Here is a 27,647-nt window from a genome sequence, read left to right on the forward strand (position 1 = left end):
GGTTGTGTATATGACTCATTTATATGGCAGAAGGAGGCTCTGTGTGTGTTGCGTGTCAGTATGCTGTGCATACTATCTCCTACTCCACTTCCCTCAAAAATAAATCTGTTTTCTCACACAGACACCATTCAAGCACAAAAACATTGAAATAGTATGCCAGAATTGAAAATACAGAAGGGCACAATGGGGTTAAAATAGTTTTTATAAAAACTGAACATGCTTCTCTAGGCTTTCACACTTAGTGTTAAAATAATATTACTCTCTTCTCATTCAGTACAATACAAACCAGTTTGTGAGATGAATGAAGCAAACAGCCAAATAAATAATGTCACTTACTATACTAATGTAAATGATAATATTGCCCCTGAAGCTCAGGGGAATTATTTGTTTCTATAGTACTATGAAGATACACCATCTTCAAAGTTTGGATTTAAGTGTTTTTTGTTGTTAAATGGACTGGGAGACCTTTCAGATTCGTGGCTGGATTTAACACTGACCCATATGAATCTGATGCCCACAGATATAAGTCACAACAAAGTACACAATTGAAGAGACATTGAGGTACGTCTTAGCAACTTAGCAATATACTGTCTTAGCAACTATAAGAAAGAATACTAACAGCTGTTTCCATTGAAATAAGGCAAATGCAGTATTTTAAACTGTCAAAACCATTTGCCGTTTTTCAAAATTAAAGTGACTTTGAATTTAAATTTAGAGGACCAGAGGAAAGAATACAAATAATAAAGTCCAGTAACAATAACAACTAGTGCATTGTGGATGACTGCTTCGTAATGAAAACTGACCTTGGAAATTCATGAAAGCTAATACTTCAATTATATGTATACAATATAATCATGGTCAATTGCATAAGTCTTGGTTTGACCCTCTGTGACTTTGATGCTGTTTTTATTTATCTAAAGGAAGTTAGTGTCAGAGAAAGTACATACAGTATGCAAATGAATTCATTTTTACTGAGATAATTAGATTAGAATACTGTAACTACATTAGAATATAACATTTTACAACAATGTTAAATATAATCTAAAAACTCCTATCAGAAATTGCACACTGAAAGAAGTGTGTTTCATCAATTGCAGCAAACACAATTTGTTGCAAACACATTACAAAAACATTAAGTATTCATTCTGTCACTAAGATTAGGCATTCATTCAGTATTTTGGACTGTGTCATGCCAGGCGTGACAGACCAATACCACAACAACTAGACTTAATTTAACGATGACATTTAGTCATATAACACTATCGTTGTCCTGGAAAAGGGAGCTCAACTACAAGTCTTGCCCTGATAAAACGCTTCTATAATATTCTGTAATAGTAAAAAAGTTATAATAATTGATTGGATTTATATAGTGCTTTTCTACCAACTGAGGTACTCAAAGAGCTTTACATAGTAGGGGGAAACTCACCTGATCCACCATCAATGCGCGGCACCCACCTGGGTGATGCACGGTGACCATTTTGTGCCAGAACGCTCACCACACATCAGCTAAAAGTAGCAAAAAAGTTACATACTTCTTCACTTTAAATATGTTAAAAATGTTGGGAAACGTCTTCATGATCTTCTCCAGAGGCTCCAGGACACAAACCTGGCTTTGAGTGAGAAAAAAAAACTATATTGGCTTCATAGTAGGCAGACGGCTGCCAGGTAGAGTTCTGGTGTAAAACAGGTCCAGCGCCAAAGTCATGTCTCTATGGAAACACTGATGCACTGATGCACTGATGACAGAGTACAGAAAACTCTCACAGCAGCAACATGCCAGAGAGTTTCTCTCCCAGCCAACACTATTCGTCAACAGGCAAGACTCCCATCCAGGTTTGACTGAGGAGGACTGATGTCTTCCTCTCTGTAGCCAGGGAGCCTTATATGTCCTGTCAATTCTAAATTGGGTGTATGAGATGAGTACAAGGACATAGGCAGGCAGCAGCTTGTCCTTTTCACCCCAATTAGGGAGACTTTCCCCCCCCCAAGATGAGATAAGCATGGGGTTTATCAGAAAAGTGTGGCACTAGTTCAGGTAGATAGGGGTCATGCTTTGCCCTCGCTCTTAGCCAAGGGCATGCGCTCAGACACAGTCTTGATGGGGACCCCCTTACGGGACACCTTGACATGGATGAAAAGGGTTGAAGGAGAGAGGCTGGAGCCATCTGCCTTCAGCAAGTGGATATGGCGGTAACCTAGAGAAAAAATAGACTCACTGGTGTCAGTGTCACCTCACAGACACAATAGCTACACAAACACCCCTACAATACAGAGACAGTATCCTAGTACCTGTACGGAGACTGGTGAAGGGCAAGGTGTACTGGCCCACAAAGTCGTTCTTGGCTTTGTGGTCATGGTCTTCCACTACAAAGCGTACCAGGGCCAGCTCAGGGACCTGCAGCTGGAAGCTCAAAGTGCTGTCCCAGCGTGGGTTAAAACCTGCAGGGGGCATAGGAGAGCTATCAGACACTGCCATCCAACACCATTCACAGCCTGAAAGTACTCCACAGACCGGGATAATGGCCTCTACACGAGAAGTATAATTTTACTTATGCTCATTTATTTATGCTCATTTACCATGAATACTTATGCTCATTCATGGTAAAATGTAAAATGTCCCTAGTACTATTATGTTCTTCTAATTCTATTTCTAATATTGTAAATATGTGAACTCAAGGGTGTATACAACCCTTGTGATCCATTTTTTGAATGGGAGTATAATAGATGTGCAATAGATGAGTGGAAGGTTACCATTGTTGTCAATTCGGTGGGTTTTGTCTCTGGATTTATCAATGGCCACCCCGTGAATTTCCACCAACACCTGTGGGTCCACAATGGAGTTGGGCTTGTCTGTGTTGATCTTAGGGAGCTGCTGTGCTGATATTATCTGAATACAAAATCACCCCAATTACTTTTTGTGCCTTTGTATATAAAATTCTAATATGAAAATTATTCAAATGATTTTACATGATTTTACAAAATGACTAATAAGGTGAAGTAGTTTACTACCTTGGTCTGTTTCCATACCACTGCTAACTAAAATGTGCACTACTATTCCAACAAGGCAGTTACCACATATAAACCACCACAACAGAATCTGATTCCCAGAAGGTTTCTCACCCGTATGGTGAGCTGTGTGGGGATGTGTCCTGGCCCGCCTCCTGTGATCTCTGGGTTGAAGTTGGAGCTGGGGCTGCACAGGAAGCTGGGCTTGAGGATGTATCCACAGCGGCCGTTGGGCAGGAAACGGCCCTGGTTCAGATCCATCTGCTCCCCTGGAGTCTGGAAGTTCAGAGCCACTGCAGGCAGAGAGAGAGAGAGAGAGAGAGAGCGAGAGAGAGAGAGAGAGAGAGAGAGAGAGAGAGAGAGAGAGAGAGAGAGAGAGAGAGAGAGAGAGAGAGAGAGAAAGAGAGAGGAGAGAGAGAGGAGAGGGAGAGAGAAGAGAGAGAGAAGAGAGAGAGAGAGAGAGAGAGAGAGAGAGAGAGAGAGAGAGAGAGAAGAGAGAGAGAGAGAGAGAAAGAGAGAGAGAGAGAAGAGAGAGAGAGAGGAGAGAAAGAGAGAGAGAGAGAGAGAGAGAGAGAGAGAGTGAGGGAGAGAGAGAGAGAGAGAGAGAGAGAGAGAGAGAGAGAGAGAGAGAGAGAGAAAGAAAGAAAGAAAGAGAAAGAGAAAGAGAGAGAGAGAAAGAGAAAGAGAGAAAGAGAGAGAAAGAAAGAGAAAGAAAGAAAGAGAGAAAAAGTGAGAGAGAGAGAGAGAGAGAGAGAGAGAGAGAGAGAGAGACAGAACACACTTTACGAGGCAGCAAAGTAAATAAATGAGCCACCTGTACCATATCCCTCCTCCATCCCACCCCCCTCCAGCCCAGAGTGCTGACCCATCGAGCAGCCGCCGTTCCACATATCCTGGGGGTCGTAGTTGGAGGATTGAAGGCGCTGCCCGGAGGGGTAGATCCGGCTCAGCTGTCTGCTGTTATGTCTGACAAACAGCTTTCCTGGAGGGTGATGAGAGGACAGGGTAAGAGACCCATTACAATACCTCAAACGCAAATAAAAAGACAGACATACACAAATATGCACAACAACGTGATGCACAAATGCACCCGTGTATTCAAGGACTTTCTCTACAACTACAGTGCCAGTAAGAACTATGAGTCATTATAGGATCTCAACAGGAACTGATTCACAGAAAACTGTTTGGTTCGAGTTATGTCTTCCTAAGCCCCTTGCCTGTGTCCTTGATGTGTTTGAGGGCGTCATTCTCACTGAAGGATGACATCTCATCGGGTGGTTTCTGGGTAGAGTGTTGGAACCCGCGGAAGGGGACACTTCGACAGTACACCACCAGTTCAGACAGCTCTGGGCTCAGCTTAGATGAGACCGCCTGAGCCAGCAACACAGAATGCACAAGAGAAATGCTTGATTTACAGCGTGTTCCTGATCAATTTCTGTAGACTTACAGCGCCGTCTCAGTCACATGGAAGGTAAATATGTAGCACCTTGGCAGGGTCCTTTTTGTCCTTTTTGTTGCTGCTTGATGCCTCGTCGTCCGAGCTGGTATCAAAGCTGCTGGTCTTCCCCAGCTGGTTCAGGTGATGAACATCCTTCTTCCCCTTCACCAGGATACGACCCCTAAGCTCCTGCAGAGACAAGACAAAGATGCTTCAAAACATATGGTAATATTCCTGTTAGTATTCCACAATCGTTCCATAAATATGCGCGGGATGGGAGAGAGAGTAGAAAAGGACAACAGGTTTCTTAGGCAGAAGGGGTCAGGGGTGTGTGTCCTAGAGAGCTGGGGACAGGGGGTGAGTAGAGAGCTGGGGACAGGGGTGTGTGTCCTAGAGAGCTGGGGACAGGGGTGAGTAGAGAGCTGGGGACAGGGGGTGAGTAGAGAGCTGGGGACAGGGGTGTGTGTCCTAGAGAGCTGGGGACAGGGGTGTGTGTCCTAGAGAGCTGGGGACAGGGGTGAGTAGAGAGCTGGGGACAGGGGGTGAGTAGAGAGCTGGGGACAGGGGGTGAGTAGAGAGCTGGGGACAGGGGGCAAGTAGAGAGCTGGGGACAGGGGGCGAGTAGAGAACTGGGGACAGGGGGCGAGTAGAGAGCTGGGGACAGGGGTGAGTAGAGAGCTGGGGACAGGGGGTGAGTAGAGAACTGGGGACAGGGGGCGAGTAGAGAGCTGGGGACAGGGGGTGAGTAGAGAGCTGGGGACAGGGGGTGAGTAGAGAGCTGGGGACAGGGGGTGAGTAGAGAGCTGGGGACAGGGGGTGAGTAGAGAACTGGGGACAGGGGGTGAGTAGAGAGCTGGGGACAGGGGGTGAGTAGAGAGCTGGGGACAGGGAGTGAGTAGAGAGCTGGGGACAGGGAGTGAGTAGAGAGCTGGGGACAGGGAGTGAGTAGAGAGCTGGGGACAGGGGTGAGTAGAGAGCTGGGGACAGGGGGTGAGTAGAGAGCTGGGGACAGGGGTGAGTAGAGAGCTGGGGACAGGGGGTGAGTAGAGAGCTGGGGACAGGGGGTGAGTAGAGAGCTGGGGACAGGGGGTGAGTAGAGAGCTGGGGACAGGGGGTGAGTAGAGAGCTGGAGACAGGGGTGTGTGTCGTACTTCAGGAGAGGGCAGGTCCTTCAGAGTCTGGTCGTTGAGGGGCTTGGTGAGCAGCCTCTTGCCCAGGATGGTGCGCAGGTGTCTGGCCATGACCGTCTGCTGCTCCACCGTACAGTGGTTCTCAAGGGACAGGATCAGGGGGTACGGGGAGGCCTAAAGGAAAACACAAGGGTTGTTTCAGAAGAGGCCACTCATTAAAATGTAAGAGAAACCATAAGCTCATTAGGTAATCAGCCAGGGTTTATTCTGGACTACACTGAGGCCAAGAAGCTGTTGGACAGCAGTCTAGTCTTAAGTCTTAGTCTTGAGCCAAGACTATGACTGTAGATTGAACTGAACGTTGGCAAAGGCAACTGTCTAGATTTGTTTTCTGCCACTGGCCTGCTGCTATTTACTTGTTCAATCTATTTTGTTTTGATGAGGAATACTTTGCTTTCCATAAACAGTCACATATGGAAGACATATGGGCATGATGGTTAAGGTGAAACATTTGGCCTCACACAATCATCTGTCCATCATCCCCCCAACCCACTAAGAAGTTCTCACTGGCCAGGTGTGCTCACTTTTTGGGGGTATTTTCTTTGTTGTAATTTAAAAGAAAATGTTACTCACCTTGAAGGCATACTGGGCGATGGTCTCGATGACCTCTTTGAAGGGCACCTTAGAAGTAAGGGTGTGTCCATGGTAGATGACAGGCTCTCCTTTGTCCCCGTCCCAACAATCCAGTTCCACACAGCGACAGCCCTGGTTCAGAGCTCTGGTTCACACAGTACATATTCTTAGTGTGTGTGTGTGTGTGTGTGTGTGTGTGTGTGTGTGTGTGTGTGTGTGTGTGTGTGTGTGTGTGTGTGTGTGTGTGTGTGTGTGTGTGTGTGTGTGTGTGTGTGTGTGTGTGTGTGTGTGTGTGTGTGTGTGTGTGTGTGTGTGGGTGTGTGTGTGTGTGCCTGTGTGCATGCATATGTGCATGAGCCTGTGTGTTTGTGTGTGTGCGTCTATGCGCATGCATATGTGTGTTTGTGTGTGCGCACGTGTGTATTCAATACCTGATGTATGGCTCGGCGCTGCTGGCGCTGGTGACCTGGTCCTTGGTGAGGTAGGTGTTGTGTGAGGATGAGATGAAGTAGTGGGCCAGAGGTCTGGTCATGTCCTGGTGCACCCTGGCGTGGTCGGGGTTAAACACATCGTTCTCCAGGGACAGCATGTACATGGTGAAACCATTCTGGGTCATGAACTGGTTCTTCTGGGCTGCAGGGAGGAGCGGCACATCAAACCATCAACCTTTTATGAGGATTACGAACAGGAATAGACGGGTATAGACATGCTCATACGATTGTGGGGAAATAAAGTCAAGGGATGAACTGGCCTTGAATTTGCCGCAATTAAATATGTCAAATATAAAAACATAAAACATTCAGATAAATAAAAGGACAGGGAATGTAAGGAATGCAGTATGAAAAAAAGTATGAACATGTATGCTCTCACTACTGCAAATTACTAAAATGTAAAATGTAAGGTCATAAAAATCCAAGGCTAAAATGATGTTCAGTGTTTCTTCGGGCCTACCCCAGTCGTTGAGCTCGTAGGTGCGGATGAGGCTCTGAGCGTGGATCAGTGACGCATCCTCCCCCTGGTCTCCCAGGAAGTCTCTGAGCTCAGCGGTGGACAGAACACAGCCGTTACCAGAGTAGTGTCTGAACACCGCGTCCAGCTCCGGCCGCCTCATCAGCTCCCTGCAGAACTCCTCGATCTCTACGTGGTCCAGACGGCCGTCACACGACCGGTCAGCTTTCTGAGAGAGGGACGGAGGATAGGGACGGAAGGACAGATAGAGGAGAAGGAGGGACAGACAGACAGAGGAGAGGGAGGGACAAAGAGACAGATGGGCGAACGGACGGACGGACAGACAGAGAGACCTTCGTTAGCGTTGTTCTGATTAAAACACACATACACAACCCCTCCACACATTTTCAAAGCGCTTCCCTAAAAACAGAGGGCTGGATCAAAGTTAATATCTTCAATTCTCATAGGTGAGCCATGTTCACATGATCAAATCTATGGGCGCGCACTGATTTGCTATGGGAGTGGCCAGCAACCCCGTCCACTCCCATAATTCATACCATATAAACAAACATACACTCCACACATTGCTGCACTGCAGTTGGTTTGATATTCAGTCTCTGAGGAGATGGATGGGCAGGGTTGGAGAAGGAAAGAGCAGGAAAACAACTGGACTTTAACGGAGAGGGGAGCTGAGAGACTTAGCTAGCAGTACTCCTCAACTATGGAGAAATGACTGGCTGCCTGATAGAGAGGGGGGAGACGGGGAAGGACGAGACCGCCTGGGGAGAATGAAAGACGGCAGTAGAGAAAAGAGGGCAGGAGAGAGAGAATGAGTGAGTGAGTGAGTGAGTGAGTGAGTGAGTGAGTGAGTGAGTGAGTGAGTGAGTGAGTGTGAGAGAGAGAGAGAGAGAGAGAGAGAGAGAGAGAGAGAGAGAGAGAGAGAGAGAGAGCGAGAGAGAGAGAGAGAGAGAGAGAGAGTGAGAAGGAGAAGGAGAAGGAGAAGGAGAGCGAGGGGCCTGCTGGTTGGCTTGCCACTGGGTTGGTAATTGAACACAGACTCCAGGCTGAGAGTGAAACACAGCCCCAATCTACTCCACAGCATAACTGAGTAAACAATGGCCTTCAGCCAACAACAACATCTCACTCACGCACATACGCACACCCATGCAGTCAAGGTCTATACACATGAACCTACAAGCCATACTAAATGCGGCACACACATATACAGTATGTGCTCACCTTGAATAGCGAGCGTGCGTACTGTTCGTTCAGGTCTATGTTGATCATCTGCAGCAGGCGTTTGACCTCGTCGTAACTCATCTTCCCATCGTCGTTCTCATCAGCCCGTCTCAGGTAGCCACGGATCCAGGTGTGGGGGGTTAAGGAGAGCAACCGGGGGAGCATTCCGAACCTCTAACCCGAAACACATCCTTACAAAGTACATTCTATGGTACATACAGTATGTATAGACACAAAACACATCTATACATACAGGCAGGGTTGATGTACGTGCATACTGTATATAAGCACATTACAGCCCACATCCAACTATGGGTAAGGGTCAAGTGCATCATTTCTTAATTCACAGCAAACCAGGAATCAATAGTGTAACCGTTCAGAGGAGGATAAGTGTCTAAATCAACGACCAGGAATTGAAATGGAATACACCCCAGTCTATGATTCAGATGTGTGTTGACTGTAGACACAAATGTCCTGTTGTGCCAACATCCAAAATACTTAAAGCCTCCTCCAAGGCCTCTAGTGGAATAGAACACAGGGCGGACGTAGAGAGAGGAGCCTATATGACACCTCCCTCCTCCAGGACACACACAACAATAAGAGCTTTCGCAAGGATGGTGTTTATCAATCTACTGCAAACACTGCTGGGACATGCCAGTGCAAAACCGCACCTCAAATCTTACCCAATTACAAGCCACGGCACTAGCCTGGACATGTCCCAGAGCACCTACCGCTCCATTTGCTTTCAAGATCTGGCGTTGCGTTTTACACAAGTGTGTCCGTCGTACACCTGTGTCACAAACAACCCAGCGGCTATACCAGGGATCATGTTTGACAAGATAGTCAGACTATATTTAGACGGTGCTTTTTGCTGGGCCATTGCTGCGCATCTTAGGTATGCTGTGGATGTGGGACGGTGCATGTGACAGTGTTATGTTCAGAGTCAGTCACCATAGCGATCCTGGCTGCCCAGCCTGCACTATAATTACTCTGGGCCGAAGGCTGGCAGCCTGGCACAGCGCAGCAAAGGCCCTCGGGGCGTAAAGGATATTGGTCCAGTTTCTCCTTCTGGGTCATGTTGGCCACGCGCTCCTTCAGCGTGCGTATCCCTCGGACCCAGTGCCTCGCCTCCTCCTCACAGGCGCAGAGGAGGTCCAGGCTCTTCCTGGCCCCTCTGAACACCACCGTGAAGCACTGATTCTCTGGTACCGACCCGGATAGTCTCCGCAGAGCCTCAGACTGGCAGCCCTCGCGCACACACTCCACCTCTGTCACTGAGACTGGCACAGAGAGAGGTGGGGGAGGGGAGGGAAGGTGTGGGAAACAGAGAGAGTAACTGTATCAATCTGGGTGTAGGAATAAACAGAATACAAACAGGGCACCAAAACACGTGGAACTTGGAGGGAGGTTCGGAGCTGAAAGGTCGTGAACTTTAGGGGGAGTGTGGTAACATCCACGTAGCAGTGTGACATGGCCTCTCGGTGCTGGGGTCCTGATTTGGCTCTGAAATAATACGACTTGTACAGACACAGACCTGCGTCAGCTGCGGCTGCAGGATATGTTTATGACTCAGGCCTACATTCATCTTTATGACAAGGTCCACATGTAACCAGCAACTCCACGACCCTCAGGGCACAGCAGTCAAACTGACACTCAAGTGTAGGCAGGACCTTTGGCCCAATGCCATGACGTGTTTGTGTGTGTGAAGAGATAAAGGAAGAACGAAGAACACTTATTGACTTCTAGAGAGATTAGCATGTATTTCAGCTATTATTTACAACAGCCACATATGTGGTGTAACCTATGTCGGGGGGGGGGGGGGATCGGGGGGGGGCTTTACACGTGATGGCTGACCCTCTGCCCAGCAACACAACACTACTACCCCATTACCCTCCAACACATCCAGAATAGAGCCTGGTGAAGGTTTCAAACATAAGACTAGCTCCACCACAACGACAAACCCCATATCCCTTCATTAATTGGATAGCTGGAATTGTGGTTGGGTTTGTGGAGTCGCTTTCAAATCAGTCAGTTGGTTATTTAAGTACATATAGCAGTGCCTTTCTACACTGGGATCAGCTTTCCAGAGGCCGAGGCAAATAGTGACACACAGACCAACGATGGCTCAGCTACAGGGCTGACTGTGCCAGAGCCAGGGGCCTGGGGGCCAGGGGCCTGGGGCAGCCACTAGACAACTGTCTCTTCTGACAACGGCCTCTTTCTGCTGAACAGCCCCCGCCACTCCACCTCCTCAAAATCGCTGACACATTCCTGCCCATCGCTCCATGACAAGGGTGACATTTCAATGCGGAGAGTAGGGGGAAGTGTGGTGTGTGTGTGTGTGTGTGTGTGTGTGTGTGTGTGTGTGTGTGTGTGTGTGTGTGTGTGTGTGTGTGTGTGTGTGTGTGTGTGTGTGTGTGTGTGTGTGTGTGTGTGTGTGTGTGTGTGTGTGTGTGACTGGCACAGCCGAAGTGTTAAGTGCGGTGCATATTCTCTAAAGCCCATCTGAACAGAGGGGATCATGCTGAGCTGCAGGTGCCAGACCCCAAAGGCCCTTGAGACCACCTGTAGTCAGCATGTGTGTGTGTGTGTGTGTGTGTGTGTGTGTGTGTGCGTGCGTGCGTGCGTGCGTGCGTGCGTGCGTGCGTGCGTGCGTGTGTGTGTGTGTGTGTGTGTGCGTGCATCTGCAGCCGCTTTTGTGTTATCAGTAGCTGTCTGCTGAAGTGGTCAGCCTGCCTTTGTCGTTGTTCTGCTCTAACTGCGGCCCGGTTGGGGGAAGACGACGTCACCTCCCACACCAGCCACCTGGCCTCTCACCCTGTTGGCCTTATCCAGAGACATACAGCGCATTTGGAAAGTATTCAGACCACTTTATTTTTTCCAAATTTTGTTAGGTTACAGCCTTATTATAAAATGGATTAAATACTACACACAATAAAGCAAAAAACAGGTTTTAATAAATCTTTACACATTTTTGAAATATCACATTTACATTAGTATTCAGACACTTTACGCAGTACTTTGTTGAATCACCTTTAGCAGTGATTACAGCATCAAGTCTTCTTGGGTATGATGCTACAAGCTTGGCACACCTGTATTTGGGGAGTTTCTCCCATTCCTCTCTGCAGATCCTCTCGAGCTCTGTCAGGTTAGATGGGGAGCGTTGCTGCACAGCTAGTTTCAGGTCTCTCCAGAAAAGAGAGAACTCCTAACCCTAAACACATCCTCCAGTGGTGCTCTGGAGCAGCTTTTCATCAAGGATCTCTCTGTACTTTGCTCCGTTCATCTTTGCCTTGATCCTGACTAGTCTCCCAGCCCCTGCCACTGAAAAACACCCCCACAGCATGATGCTGCCACCACCATGCTTCACCATAGGGATGGTGCCAGGTTTCCTCCAGATGTGACGCTTGGCATTCAGGCCAAAGAGTTCAATCTTGGTTTCATCAGACTGGAGAATCTTGTTTCTCATGGTCTGAGAGTCTTTAGGTGCCTTTTGGCAAACTCCAAGTGGGTTGTCATGTGCCTTTTACTGAGGAGTGGCTTCCGTCTGGCCACATTGTCAACTGTGGGACCTTTTATAGACAGGTGTGTGCCTTTCCAAATCATGTCCAATCAATTGAATTTACCACAGGTGGACTCTAATCAAGTTGTAGAAACATCTCAAGGATGCTCAATGGAAACAGGATGCACCTGAGCTCAATTTCGAGTCTCATAGAAAAGGGTCTGAATACTTATGTAAATAAGGTATTTCCATTTTTAAAAATTAATACATTTGCAAAAATTTCTCAAAACCTGTTTTCGCTTTGTCATTATGGGGTATTGTGTGTAGATTGCTGAGATGTTTTTTTTTTTAATCCATTGCTGTAACGTAGCAAAATGTGGAAAAGGTCAAGGAATCTGAGTACTTTCCGAATATACTGTGTATTTAGAGAGTTGGGCCAACTTGTAACATGTTGAATATTGCTCTACTTCCAGACATTCAGTTACATGGCATTGGTTACATATTCACCATGCACTGTTAATGGGGAGCTAACATGGCTGCCGTAGAATGTTGAAGAGTCATGTCAAATGCATCATAATTCCAAAAATCGCATTGGCCAAACTCTCTAAACGCATGGCTCTGGCCTTATCCATTCCCCACAGCAGCGGGTGCTTCCTGGGTCCCCGAGGGCCAGCGATGGGAGAGAACTGGGACCTAATCGGAATTCCATGACCGAGGAATAGTCCTTGCTGAGGTGACATAGTGGGGGGTGGATTGTGCAACGAGTGAAAGAGAGAGAACGAGAAAGAGGAGAAAGAGAGAGCGAACGAGCGGTAGAAAAAAAAGTAAAACAGAGAGAGAGAGATGAAGGTAGAGAGAAAGAGAGCGTTGCAAGGAGGTCATGCAATTACAACCTCCCATCAGCATTATCCCGTTCTTAACCGTTGCCCCTCAGCTTGCCTCCCAGCCCAGGGTGTGTTAGGTTAGCAGCAGTGCTCTCAGACTCAGACTAGTGGGTGTTAGACGGTAGTAAGGAAGTGTCGTGTTCCACTTGAAGTGAACCACTGTGGCTCTATGCTGTCTGAGTCGACGTGATGAACGTACTCGCCTGACCTTGACATTCATCACAAAACACCTCATAAACCTTGTACTCGTTAACTGGACTTTGGAATTGAGTGGAGATGAACTTGTCTGTGATGTTTCCACTCTGTGTGTAGGTGGGTGTGTTTGCATGCGTGTCATCTAGGTCACTAGTATAATACGTTTGTACAGTGCGACTCGAAAATGGAAATAAAATCGGATCGACTCAGGCAACTCCAAAGCTCTAAGGACCGCCAGCACTAACTCGTAAAATGATGTGTCAGAGACATGTTTAAACTCTTTAGTGTAGTAGTGGTGGTTGTTACGTCACGTCCAAACCCTGCAGTCATAAAAGAGGTTTACCCATTTGGTAGGGCTATAATCTGACACAAGCGTGCACGCACGCACACACACACACACACACACACTCATCCTTCGTCACGCATGCCAACAACAATAATTAGCCTGTGCAATCAGATCCCTATGGGCAGGGCCAAGGAGCCCTATATTTGTCCTATGGAACATGGAGGGGCCAGAGCCATGGCCTCTCATTTACCGGAGGGATACTTCAAGAGCAATCTGAGAGGCAAACCCTGTAGGTGTAGATCTATTAAACTATACTGAGATTTAGTACTGGTTTAAGAGGCCTGACGACTCTAAGCGCTTCACCGGCTGCCCACCTATCCCTCTCCTTAAACCATTGAACTTTGTATGTGTGTTTTTGGCTTTACTATCCTTGTGGGGACCATAACTCACAAGGATATCAAAAACAAGGAAGTTAGCACAATTGGGGACATTTTGCCAATCCCCACAAGGAAAAAGGCTATTTTAGGCTTAGGGGTTAGGTTAAGGGTTACAATTAGGGTTATGGGTTAGGTTTAAGAGTTAGGGTTATATTTAGGTTTAGGGGTTTAGGGTTAGGGGTCCAGGAAAATAGGATTTTGAAAGGGAATAAATAGTTTGTTCCCCACAAGGATAGTAAAACAAATGTGTGTATTTTTTTGTTTAACTATCCTTGTGGGTACCAGAAGTCCTCACAAGAATAGTAAAACAAGGAAAATTTGACATTTTGCCGGTCCCCATAAGAAAAAAAATGCTATTTTAGGCTTAGGGGTTAGGTTTACAATTAGGGTTAGGGGTTAGGTTTACAATTAGGGTTAGGGGTTAGGTTTACAATTAGGCTTAGGGGTTAGGTTTACAATTAGGGTTAGGGGTTAGGTTTACAATTAGGCTTAGGGGTTAGGTTTACAATTAGGGTTAGGGGTTAGGTTTACAATTAGGTTTAGGGGTTAGGTTTACAATTAGGGTTAGGGGTTAGGTTTACAATTAGGCTTAGGGGTTAGGTTTACAATTAGGCTTAGGGGTTAGGTTTACAATTAGGCTTAGGGGTTAGGTTTACAATTAGGGTTAGAACCAGGTTAGGGGTTAGGTTTACAATTAGGGTTAGAACCAGGTTAGGGGTTAGGTTTACAATTAGGGTTAGAATCAGGTTAGGGGTTAGGTTTACAATTAGGGTTAGAACCAGGTTAGGGGTTAGGTTTACAATTAGGGTTAGAATCAGGTTAGGGGTTAGGTTTACAATTAGGGTTAGAATCAGGTTAGGGGTTAGGTTTACAAGCGATACAAAACTGTGTGTGTTTGTTTGTTTGTGCGTACGTGTGTGTGTGTGTGTGTGTGTGTGTGTGTGTGTGTGTGTGTGTGTGTGTGTGTGTGTGTGTGTGTGTGTGTGTGTGTGTGTGTGTGTGTGTGTGTGTGTGTGTGTGTGTGTGTGTGTGTGTGTGTGTGTGTGTGTGTGTGTGTGTGTGTGTGTGTGTGTGTGTGTGTGTGCATGAGAGAAAGGGGAAGCGGTCAAAAGTTTATGATTACAAATAGCTTTCCCACAGTTTAATGGGCCAAAACATCTAACATCTGTCAACATTTTCTCTCTTTTTCTTTAAGGGGATTGTAATCCTTAGAGTACTAATATAAAGTGCCTGCTTCCCTTTCTCATTGGCCCATTGCCTGCAAAAGATTAGCTAGCTGAGGTAAGACAATATCTTGAGGCTAACGGATAACAAGTCTATGCACATTGTTTCTAATGCAGCTTTTATACCTCTTTGTAACAGTGGTTGACCAATGTGAACCTTCAGCATGTTTGGAGTTTCTGTGTGTACTATATGGATGCATTACTACAGGTGACACTGCCAAAATAAAGGAAACACCAACATAAAATGTCTTCATAGGGCGTTGGTCCACCACGAGCCAGAACAGCTTCAATGCACATTGGCATAGATTCTACAAGTGTCTGGAACTCTATTGGAGGGATAACAACACAATTCCTCAAAAGAGAAATTCCATCAGTTGATGTTTTGTTGATGGAAACTCTGTCTCAGGCGCCGCTCCAGAATCTCCCATAAGTGTTCAATTGGGTTGAGATGTGGTGTCTGATGCGGCCATGGCATATGGTTTACAACGTTTTTACGCTCATCAAACCTCGTGCCATGTAGATGGGGACATGGTAGGCAAAATAACGGCATACTGAGCATTTTATACATGACCCTAAGCATGATGGGATGTTAACTGCTTTCAATATACCTTGTATCCCTCATTTACTCAAGTGTTTCCATTATTTTGGCAGTTACCTGTATCATACAATTACACAGGTTATAGCATCTGACTTAAGTCCTGGCTCACAGCATAATATCCCTTTAATTATTTACAGGGAAATGTAGACAAGAAGGCATTATTGTTGGCCAACATGAAAAGCCTAAATGGCTTAGGACAAAGAGCTGGCTAAATTAGTCTACTGAATCAGGTCTAGGGTTGGGTCTAGAGAAGGGTTGAATAGACTACAACAAGGGACTGTGCTTGTGGAAGTCCTGTTCGTTTGTTTATACATGATTATGTTCTTGTATATAGCCTTCCCTTCATTCAAAGCTACTTTTCCTAATCTGATATCGGTTAAGTTTCCTTTCCAACTATTGCAAAAGCCTCAGATCCTGAAAATCAAAAAAAAAAAACATCCTCCTCTCGTGACCACTCCCTAGCCTTCTTCTCAATCTACACCTACCCTCTACCCCCCCCTTTCCCTTAATCCACACCCTTATCCTTTCTCCTCCTCTTCCCTTATGCCTCCTTTTCTCCTCACCCACCCCTCTCTTTTCTCTCCCCCTCCCCATACCTATTCTTTTCTCCTCTTCGATCCCTCTCTTTTCTCTCCCCCTCCCCATACCTATTCTTTTCTCCTCTTCGATCCCTCTCTTTTCTCTCCCCCTCCCCATACCTATTATTTTCTCCTCTTCGATCTCTCTCTTTTCTCTCCTCCTCCCCATACCTATTCTTTTCTCCTCTCGATCCCTCTCTTTTCTCTCCCCCTCCCCATACCTATTCTTTTCTCCTCTTCGATCCCTCTCTTTTCTCTCCTCGTCCCCATACCTATTCTTTTCTCCTCTTCGATCCCTCTCTTTTCTTTCCTCCTTCCCCATACCTCCCCTTTCCCCTCATCTACCCCCCTCCTCCTCTGGCCCCTCCCTCCACCCCTCCGTCACCCCATTGTATACTCACAGGTCTGTTGTGCCTTGGCCTTGCGGGAGCTCTTGGTGGACTCACACCACACGGTGACCCCGTCCTCCAGCAGACGCAGGCTGCGGCTCTTCTGCCACCTCTGGGAGCGTACCTTCACCATGTTGGAACCGTGCATCATCGCACGGACATCCTCATCATCCAGCACCCCTGGAAACACACACACACACACAGTCAAATACACTGTTATACACTTTTAGGTAACGTGCAGTATCACTGAATTTTCCGGTATGATGTAATGTAGTGTGTCACTGACACTGTGTCATTGTTGAACACACCCTCCAAGTCCTTATTTCATTCACTCTAGTCTAATTCAATGTTAGGCCATCCACACCAAGCTCCACTGGCAGTTCATTGAGAGTTCAGTCTGTCTGCTCTACTGTCATAAATGTCAGTAGAATTCTATGAGCCATGTTCCTTCTTGGCCTTCTCTCGTCATGCTATTGCAGTAAAATGACTGTGACGCTTATTTTGTAGTATAGGGACTCAAACACTCAATATCATGTCAGGATGAAGACGGAGGGTTAGGAGTTATTTTGGGGGGGGGGGGGGGGGGGGAGACAGGTATGCTAACAAACCAGTCAAGCACAACCCATTTCAAGATCTCTACTGTGGTTGTATTGTGTGTCGAGGGCTTGGCACCAGTAGGGCGTTCCAGGGATGACTCACTCACCTTTCTACATACAGCAGTCATCTTCCTTTGGAAGCACCACAGCCATGACTCACAAACACAGGCCATGATCTCATAATTACGGCCTAAACTTTGTTTTATATACAAACCCCTGAAAGGAGCAACACTGAAACAAGGTTGACATTCAGGTTACTGAAGCAGGAAATCACCACAGAATCTAATGAATGTGAGTTAGAACTCGTTGTTTATTTCCCAGCATGCAGTATAAGCCAAGCCAGACTTTGGAACTCTGCACAGCAAAGGAAGAAGTGGAATGCTAGGATTTGAAACGAATGCCAATGTTCCAAAGATGAATCTTCCTCACAGGCCAGAGGCAGTCCAACGGAGAACTGGAAAGGGGGATTTCATGGAAAATGAGGGGTTTACAGAGCTGCAGAAACAGATTGTAACAAATAACTAGCTAGTCAGTGAGTCTGGAGTTGCAGCAGCTCATCTAGGCAGGGAAACCTATCTCCGCTAATGGTTATTTGATACTAATGTGATTCACAGATACAGCCTGCTATCCCTGACGTGCATGTCACAAGGGACCTATTAGAGAAAAACCAACCTCCAACGTCAAAAATGTTGAGCAGCTTTATCATCTATGTTAATAAGAGCAGAGTAAACAGACAAATATGGAAAATGGAGAGGAGAGATCGGCAGAGCTGTAACAAGACATGCACCGTCACGTTGTAAGTGTACACGGTATTGTGTACTTGGAACTGCATTCAGACACCAGTGAAAAGAAAGAGATAGTATTTTCTCTGTTTCTCCGTCTGACAGTTGGATGCCTCTTTGGTTCTCTGCAGTAGGTGAATGGGACCTCGTACACTGTTCAACTGTGTATTCAACTTCAAAAGAGGATTTCAAAGGAATGCTCTGAAAGAAACTCTCTCCCGTACTCCCAAACTCCCTCCCTTTCCTCCTCTCTTCTCTAAGTCTCTCAAGTATACCCTCAAAGATTTATTTCAAAAACTGTTTCCATGGATGCCCTCATCTATTATTTCTCTTGAATCAGCTAAAATCCCTTTCAGAGTTCTTTATACTGCCAATGCCATGCCAGTCTCTGACTGAGCTCATCACAGGCTTCCAGAGCTGGCCTCTATTCACGATAAAGTGCACTACTTGTGTCCAGGGCCCACAGTAGTACCAAAAGTAGTGCACTATAGGGAATAGGGTGCCATTTGGGTCGCAGACGCAGGCTATGAGAGACAGTACACCACGAGCAGCTCAGTGCTCTCACCCACTCCCCTCCCCCCTATTCCTCTCCCCCTAAGTAGAAAAGAGGGGAAGCAAACTGAGCCCAGCCATGTCTCTCTCTCTCTCTCCAGCCGTTGGTCAAACACAAAGAGAACCCTCCTCCTCCCCAACCCCAAGCCTCCACCATAACAACCGTGTTTGACACAGTCAGTCACCAAGCTGTTACCACATGCCAGGGATTCCCACAGGCTGAGCACTGAGCACAAGGACCCTATTAACAGCAGGTCAGTGACAATGCTAAGCTATCCTGACTGACCTGTGTTCTCGCTCTGCCCATCCTCACACCACTAACCCCAACCCTTATGAGACTGTTAAATGATTATTCCTGGACCTACTGTTGTCACCTCACTGACTTCAACCCTATTATTTTTTCTCTGTCCCGTCCCTATACCTCCCCATCCAGGAACACGTATATGGAAAATCTGTACACATGGGTACATATGCAAATGTTCAGGGATGCTGGATACCCCCACCGCCGACCGAGCCGAGAGTTTTAGTATCAAGCCCTCCTCACCTTGACAACAGCATTACAGACATGTTATATGCTAAGAGAGACCTGTCCATACAGTAACACTGCTGTAATGAAGCACATGTGGGCGTGAGGGGAGAAAGAGGAGGCTTTGAGGCCCATGAGCTGGGTACTCTGTTCATCACAGCTCCTACAGCACGCCGAGGAGAATTTTGTTGACACGCACTTTGGGCCGGCAAATTGGGCAAGCATAACAACCTGGCTGGCTAGCAACGATAAAAAGATATATGAAACCAAACACACAACGAGATGGGGGTTCTGAACAGAGGGAGAGGGAAAGAAGGAAATATATCATTACAACAGCAGAAGGAGTGAAGCGGAAACAGAAGGAATTAACTACAAAATAAAAGGTTGGGATATGGAGGAGTGAGACTCGGACATAAGTACGAGGGTGAAGATACAGAGAGAATAGAAAAGGCTGTGTCTCAGGGATAAAACAGAGAACCAATTATAACATGGGATCGTTCATTTGTTATAAACACAAGTCAACATGTAGTCCATTTGATGTTGGAGAATCACAAGCCCAGTCTCAGACTTCATCTTTCTCGCTCTCCATGTCTGTCTGTGGAACTAAGTACAGGACCCCATGGGACCTGCTGTGAACATAGGTGACGTGTTGCATTGATTCTAGGTAAGAAATGAGCCAACTGAGGTCGAAACAGCAGTGTTGAACTCAATCGAATCAATGCTCTCGGACACAGACTGGGACAGAAGCCAAGGAAAATGTTGAGCCCTGATAAGGAGAGAAGGGCACATCACAGAAGGGGACTGCTAGACTGAGAGGGTTGATTTTCTGAGATCACACCAATAAACCGCCATATATCCATTTTCAGAAATGTTGGCAAATTATCTTTTGATGTTTAAAGAAATGATGAAAGAGATTGGTGTGTTTTTTCACTATCTAACCATGGCACGGGATTGTTCAATGACAGACATGTATTTGTTTAAATATAGAGCACTTGGAAAGTATTCAGACCCCTTGACTTTTTCCAAATGTTGTTACGTTACAGCCTTATTCTAAATAATGTATAAAAAATAAGGGGGAAAAACTGTTTTAAAAACATTTTTGCAAATGTATTCAAAATAAAAAACTGAAATATTACATTTACATAAGTATTCAGACCGTTTTCTCAGTACTTTGTTGAAGCACCTTTGGCAGTGATTACAGCATCAAGTCTTTTGGGTATGACGCTACAAGCTTAGCACACCTGTATTTGGGGAGTTTCCCCCATTCTTTTCTGCAGATCTTCTCAAGCTCTGTCAGGTTCGATGGGTAGCGTTTCTGCACAGCTATTTTTAGCTTTCCCCAGAGATGATCGATTGGGTTCAAGTTCGGGCTCTGGCTGGGCCACTCAAGGACATTCAGAGACCTGTACCGAAGCCACTCCTGCATTGTCTTGGCTTTGCGCTTTGGGTCGTTGTCCTGTTGGAATGTGAACCGTCGCCCCAGTCTGAGGTCCTGAGCGCTCTGGAGCAGGATTTCATCAATATACTCTCTGTACTTTGCTCCATTCTTCGTTGCCTCGATCCTGACTAGTCTCCCAGTCCCTGCCGCTGAAAAAAATCCCCACAGCATGATGCTGCCACCACCATGCTTGACCATAGGGATAGTGCCAGGTTTCCTCCAGACGTGACGCTTGGCATTCAGGCCAAGAGTTCAATCTTGGTATCATCAGACCATAGAATCTTGTTTCTCATGGTCTGAGAGTCTTTAGGTGCCTTTTGGCAAACTCCAAGTGGGTTGTCATGTGCCTTTTACTGAGGAGTGTCTAACGTCTGGCCACTCCACCATAAAGGCCAGATTGGTGGAGTGCTGCAGATCTGGTTGTCCTTCTGGATGGTTCTCCCATCTCCACAGAGGAACTCTAGAACTCTAGACCATCGGGTTTTTGGTCACCTCCCTGACCAAGGCCCTTCACCTCCCTGGAGGCCACTGTGCTCTTGAGGACCTTCAATGCTGCAGAAATGTTTTGGTACCCTTCCCCAGATCTGTTCCTCAACACAATCCTGTCTCGGAGCTCTACGGACAATTCCTTCGACCTCATGGCTTGGTTTTTGCTCTGACATGCACTGTCAACTGTGGGACCTTATATAGACAGGTGTGTGCCTTTCCAAATCATGTCTAATCAATTGAATTTACCACAGGTGGACTTCAATCAAGTTGTAGAAACATCTTAAGGATGATCAATGGAAACAGGATGCACCTGAGCTCAATTTTGAGTCTCATTTCAAAGGGTCTGAATACTTACGTAAATAAGGTATTTTTGTTCTTTATTTTTAATACATTTGCAAAAATGTCTAAAAACTGTTTTCGCTTCGTCGTTATGGGGTATTGTGTGTAGATTGCTGAGGATTTCTTTTTTTTAATCCATTTTAGCATAAGGCTGTAACGTAACAAAATGTGGAAAAAGTCAAGGGGTCTGAATAATTTCTGAAGGCACTGTATATTCATCACATATACGAACATTCCATTCCAGCTAAACAACAGATATAGTGTTTGGCCACATTTTCATACACATCTAAAATTGATGAATTAAAAATCAAAGATCTATTTTACACACACATGAAGGTACCTATAAGCAATAATTTCTGATGAAAAAACACAAATGTGAAAAATTGGTGGATATAGTGTTTTTGAAATCAACTTTTCGTTCTACTGCAGCAAATCAAATCCTCAATACACAACCATAAATTGCAACTTCCCCACTGTAAAATGATCGCAACTTTAATTGACATTTACGTTTTAACTCATAGTTATACCACATAAAGTGAGTTGTGTTTAACTTGGAGCGAAGGAAAAATGCCACAGACCACGCAAGACAACATTGATCCTATCAAATCAATTTTTATTGGTCGCATACACATATTTACCAGGTGTAATTGCGGGAGTAGTAAATTGCTTGTCACCCAAACCAAAACAGCTCATTAAATTCTCATATGATCATATAGGCGAGGGATCGTCGACTAGATTCAGCTGCGAGATAATTTTATCTTGAGCGGAGGGTCAGGGGGTTGGAACATAATAACAAATCATTTATGGACTTCAAATTGACCACAAGAAGCCTAAACAGATTACGAAAACATAATCACTTTAAACCTTGTTTACATTTGTATACAATCACTTATACAGTATCTCTATAATATGCGTGAAAATCCTTTGGAACAGATTTCCAAAATCAAAATCACTTGAAGCTGATTCGCCAGTCTTCTTACAGTATTTTATGTCCAACAATAAAAAGATAAAGATATAGCCTATGTACTAACTAGAATATACCAAACTGCAACACTTGGCAAACACAGGCATCGATATGTGTTAATACATGTGTGGCTGATATTGCAGTCTCTCTGCAGCCAGACAGTATGCATCTGCTGGGTTAACGACATTTGGAGAAAACCTTTGACCCCTAACATTTGAAAAACACACGGCCACTGGGAACTAGGTCTATGGAAACATTACTTTGTCAACATACTCTTCTTCTCCGCCATTTGGAAACCGTGTCTTCACACATACCTTAAACAAATCACCCTACCCTAAAGATTCCATACTACTACTAATGCTATTTCACATGCTGGCAAAAGAGGGTGAAGTTAATAAATGGTGCATAACTCAGGGTAGTTCCGTTTCCCTTAGAGAGTATAATGGGGAAATATCCATAATGTCAGAGACATTGTAATATAAAGTGTATTGTTTTTAAATGCAGGTTCTTCTTTGGTGTGACTTAAGTTGTCCTCGATTTGATGTGCCAGAACAGCTTGTGAGAGGTCATGAAGTCCCAGAGCTGCAAGGCCAGCAGCACTTCTGAACTCCTGCATTCCAGCCAGTTACAGACACAACCATCTGATACTGTTAGTTTGGTCTGTCATGACGAACAGGACCTCATGCATGGAGAATCTATGGAGTTAGTGTTAGGATTAGGGTTAGGCATCCCACAAATCATTCAATGGCAAAGGTCAATTCCCACCAGGATGCAAAATAGCTAATTAAAAAGTGTTTCAGGTTAGTGTAGTCACATTCTGTGATAGCACAGGTCAGAGTGCTAATCTCAGAGGCTTTCAAAACAAGAAGAAGTCATAGAATCCCTTGGTCATAGAACCAAGTCTGACATACACTACCGTTCAAAAGTTTGGGGGTCACTTAGAAATGTCCTTGTTTTTGAAAGAAAAGCACATTTTTTGTCCATTTAAAATAACATCAAATTGATCAGAGATAGAGTGTAGACATTGTTAATGTTGTAAATGACTATTGTAGCTGGAAACGGCAGATTTTTTATGGAATATCTACATAGGTGTACAGAGGCCCATTATCAGCCTCTGGGATGCTGACCTTCTAGGCAGAGTTGCAAAGATAAGGCCATATCTCAGACTGGCTAATAAAAAGAAAAGATTAAGATGGGCAAAAGAACACAGACACTGGACAGAGGAACTCTGCCTAGAGGTCAGCATCCCGGAGTCGCCTCTTTACTGTTGATGTTGAGACAGGTGTTTTTCGCGTACTATTTAATGAAGCTGCCAGTCGAGGACTTGTGAGGCATCTGTTTCTCAAACTAGACACTCTAATGTACTTGTCCTCTTGCTCAGTTGTGCACCGGGGCCTCCCACTCCTCTTTCTATTCTGGTTAGAGACAGTTTGCGTTGTTCTGTGAAGGGAGTAGTACACAGCGTTGTACGAGATCTTCAGTTTCTTGGCAATTTCTCGCATGGAATAGCCTTCATTTCTCAGAACAAGAATAGACTGACGAGTTTCAGAAGAAAGTTCTTTGTTTCTGGCCATTTTGAGCCTGTAATCGATCCGACAAATGCTGATGCTCCAGATACTCAACTAGTCTAAAGAAGGCCAGTTTAATTGCTTCTTTAATCAGAACAGCAGTTTTCAGCTGTGCTAACATAATTGCAAAAGGGTTTTCTAATGATCAATTAGCATTTTAAAATGATAAACTTGGATTAGCTAATACAATGTGCCATTGGAACACAGGAGTGATGGTTGCTGATAATGGGCCGCTGTACACCTATGTAGATGTTCCATTAAAAATCATCCGTTTCCAGCTACAATAGTCATTTACAACATTAACAATGTCTACACTGTATTTCTGATCAATTTGATGTTATTTTAATGGACACCAAAAATGTGCTTTTCTTTCAAAAACAAGGACATTTCTAAGTGACCCCAAGCTTTTGAACGGTAGTGTATATTTAAATTGAAACAGTGTTATCTTGTGGAACCCATCTCAATTTGATGTCTTAATGAATGGTAGGGGAAAAAACTGTCAAGTATATTTCTAAGGTTTATAAATTGTTGTTAGATCATATGCTAGTAGACACAGATGTTACTAGATTGAAATGGGAACAAGATTTACAGGTTGAAATAAGCAGAGAGGAATGGTGTAATATCTGTTTGAAAGCACACACAATGTTCCTACAACTTCAGACACAAGCTCCAGAAAAACTTCACAAAATGAATGCTGAAATGTCTTTCCCTTGTTGGTGCTGTAAGAGGCAAAAGGGGGTACTTTTTAATCACATGTTTTGGTTAGCAAGCACATGCAATCTTATTTCAATGTTTTGGGAATCCGTAATCAGCACAATTTCAAAATGTTTACAGATTTCTATCCCTCTCATGCCCAGCTTGTGTTTGTTTGGGACTAACGAACCAGATCCATGGAACAGGAATCAGAAAAGAATAGATTGATCTGTCTGTGCTCGTGGCAAAGAAATCCATAACATTATTCTTGAAATCAGATATTCCTCCTAATTAAACACACTGGCTAAATTAAATATCTACCTACATCCGTCTGGACAAGATTTTCTATAACCACATATATGGCCTTCCCACATCCCATTCATGGCAATAAGGGCAAATAAATAATGAGTGACATGTTTATTAATTTAAAAAAAAATTGTGTTGATGGTTTTGTTGGTCTGATTGTATGCATTGCTGTACTTTTTTAGGTACTACTAACGAGCATCTGTGTGTATGCAACACATGGGGGGGGTGAAAAACATGTATTATTTCATTAACTGTATCATGCATTGTGGTGAAATTGTACTGACACATGCTAATAAACACATACAGTATATACACAACACAAGAAGACGGAGCGTGCGTGTTACATGTAAATACACACATACATAGTATGACATGGTTCTGTCGTCTAGACTGACAGATATCCAGAGGCTTTACATGGACTTTGACAGGTGCTCTGAGCATCCTCAGCAGTTCTCTATTTTAGTTGAGGTGTGACCGCCAGCTAAGGGGGTTGGGGCATGGTGAGAGGGTGGTGGGAGAGCTAGGCACAGGGTCAGAGATGTTCACTGGTAAGTGTGTGTGGGAGTGGGGTGGAGAGCCTGAATCACAAGTGGGTCAGTGAGCTGTCGGCCACCACACAAACACATGACCACTTGTCAGCACCCACACACTCTCCACTTGAGTTGACCTCTCTTTTCACACAGTGTGTGTGTGTGTGTGTGTGTGTGTGTGTGTGTGTGTGTGTGTGTGTGTGTGTGTGTGTGTGTGTGCGTGTGTGTGTGTTTACAAAGACCATTGCATAAGTGGATTTCAAGCAATAGTATATTTCGTTTAGCAGAACTGATTACTGCCAACGCCAAGGCATATTGTTCACCATTTATCTTCCTTGCATTATAAGTTGTCAATGAGAAGAAGTCTTCATTTCCATATTTAAACATTCAATGCCTCCTGATAACGTGGGTAAAATAAGCACTGATGCCAATTCATGTGGAACGCAATAGCCTAACTGTCATTAACCTTACCTTACCCTGCACTGATTTATGTCCACTTATGGACCAGAGCAACACACAAATACACAGGAAAATAATAGTCATAACTAGTCAAACAATCAACAGTTGTAAAATGTAACTTTTTTTAAAAGGCAAAGCTGAACTACGTGCTCTTATATCTGTTGTATCAAAATTAAACAAGATTCAAGGAAACAAATGAAAGTAGTTTTGACAGAAGAAGAAACGTTTTTAACCTGAGAGTCACTATTCTCTTACCCAGTTTCCTAAGTGGGTCCTGCGCCTTGGGTTGGGATTCCACTGCCTTGGGTTCATGGTGCGCGGCAGTAGGGTTCTTGCTCCTGCCCAACATGATGCAAGTTCCAATGCCGTCGTCGTTGTAGTTTCCTGTCTGTGGCTCTCTTGACTGATATGAAAAAGTCAGGAGTATGTATTGGTGGAGCGCAAATTCCCAGTGCAGGTGCCGTTTTTCAACTCTTCCGCGAGTCTTGAGTTGTGTGTTTCTCCGTTGCGTCACCAGGAGAGCGCGCTACATTAATTCATCCCCTTTCCATGTGAAGTCCCTCTCAGCGTGATTTAATAGCATTGCGTAATCTGAGTCAAGCTAAGGGCGCAGAAACTCTTGAAAACTATACCCACTGACACAAACACAAATCACTTGTACCCACAGTCACATGTTCATATAGTCTGCCTGGCTATAGCCGTTCTTTTAACATTGCAGCCTATCAGGGGCATTGTGGTCATGGCCAAAATAAAGTTGAACAATCTCACTGAACTATTTCATAGGTAGGGTCTATTATTATGTTTTACCAATGACAGTCACTATTCTCTTACCCAGCTACCTAAATGGGTCCTGCGACTTGGGTTGGGATCCCACTGCCTTGGTTTCATGGTGCGCGGCGGTAGGAGGTTTCTTGCTCCTACCCAACATGATGCAAGTTCCAATGCCGTCCTCGTTGTGGTTTCCTGTCTGTGGCTCTCTTGACTGATATGAAAAAGTCAGGGGTATGTATTGGTGGAGCGCAAATTCCCAGTGCAGGTGCTGTTTTTTAAAACTCTTCCGCAAGTCTTGAGTTTCGTGTTTCTCAGTTGCGTCACCAGGAGAGCGCTCTACAGTAATTAATTCCCATGTGAAGTCCCTCACAGCGTGATTTAATAGCTGTACGTAATCTGAGTCCAGCCAAGGGCGCCGAAACTCTTGAAAACTATACCCACTGACACAAATCAAATCATTAATTGTACCCACAGTCACACGCCTACTTTCTTTTAATAACATAGAAAGTATCAGGGGCAATGTGGTCATGGCCAAATGAAAGTTTCACAATCTAACTGACCTATTTCATAGGCAGGGTCTAATATTAATGTATTTGAATCGATCTAATAGCCTAGCCTACACTTCACGATTCGTGAAGAATTGTAATTAATCCTATATCCTACAATCTGCATGTATTTAGTGTTCTTTAGCGCAGTTCCTCAGTCCAAAATGACGGGTGAAATAAAGCAGTGTTTCGCACTCCAAACACAGGCTAGTCACACTAGTTTTTGCGTTACTACATCCATCCACTGACACACACAGCGCCACCCACTTGCAGTCAACGTTCGAAGTCTTATCCCTGGGCGCCACCTAGCGGTTATATATGGTTGTACAAATCTGTTATCGCAACCCCATTATGGGTGGGTGGGGTGTAGGCAGGAAATACTAAAGTATGAAAGCCGCTGTCTTGAGAATAATGTATAATCTGGCTATTGCTTTATTACAACAAAATTCAGTTACATAATTCAAGCAAAGTGCCAAAGTGCACAAACCTTATACATTGAATATGCCTCTAACACAATGATTAAACAGTTTCGTAATATCGCAGAGGCTGCAAGTAGCCTGGCCTACTTCTGAAGACAAAGCTATTTCTATAGCCTATCCTGCT

General features: G+C 44.9%; 1 protein-coding gene across 1 annotated transcript; it reads right to left on the bottom strand.

Annotated features, from left to right (window-relative positions):
* Positions 1–184: 184 nt before the first annotated feature.
* Positions 185–27,209, bottom strand: LOC129832999 (1-phosphatidylinositol 4,5-bisphosphate phosphodiesterase delta-3-A-like). The gene is made up of 15 exons (XM_055897197.1): positions 25,984–27,209; positions 16,499–16,666; positions 9,446–9,674; positions 8,395–8,524; positions 7,159–7,384; positions 6,639–6,840; positions 6,208–6,352; positions 5,596–5,748; positions 4,493–4,633; positions 4,224–4,377; positions 3,872–3,988; positions 3,121–3,299; positions 2,752–2,887; positions 2,290–2,439; positions 185–2,195 (listed from the first exon to the last, which is right to left on the bottom strand). Exons 1-15 carry the CDS (start codon positions 26,075–26,077, stop codon positions 2,047–2,049), a joined length of 2,373 nt encoding a protein of 790 aa, XP_055753172.1. The 5' UTR covers positions 26,078–27,209; the 3' UTR covers positions 185–2,046.
* Positions 27,210–27,647: the final 438 nt, after the last annotated feature.

This window comes from Salvelinus fontinalis, chromosome 34 (assembly GCF_029448725.1).
Source record: "Salvelinus fontinalis isolate EN_2023a chromosome 34, ASM2944872v1, whole genome shotgun sequence".
Classification (NCBI taxonomy): domain Eukaryota; kingdom Metazoa; phylum Chordata; class Actinopteri; order Salmoniformes; family Salmonidae; genus Salvelinus; species Salvelinus fontinalis.

Excerpts from the sequence above, each read along its gene's own strand:
- LOC129832999 (XM_055897197.1), bottom strand. The coding sequence starts at position 26,077 with ATGTTGGGCAGGAGCAAGAACCCTACTGCCGCGCACCATGAACCCAAG. Across the intron at positions 5,749-6,207 it reads TCGCCCAGTATGCCTTCAAG|GCCTCCCCGTACCCCCTGAT; the intron begins GTGAGTAACATT and ends GTTTTCCTTTAG. Across the intron at positions 2,440-2,751 it reads CCACCGAATTGACAACAATG|GTTTTAACCCACGCTGGGAC; the intron begins GTAACCTTCCAC and ends TGCCCCCTGCAG.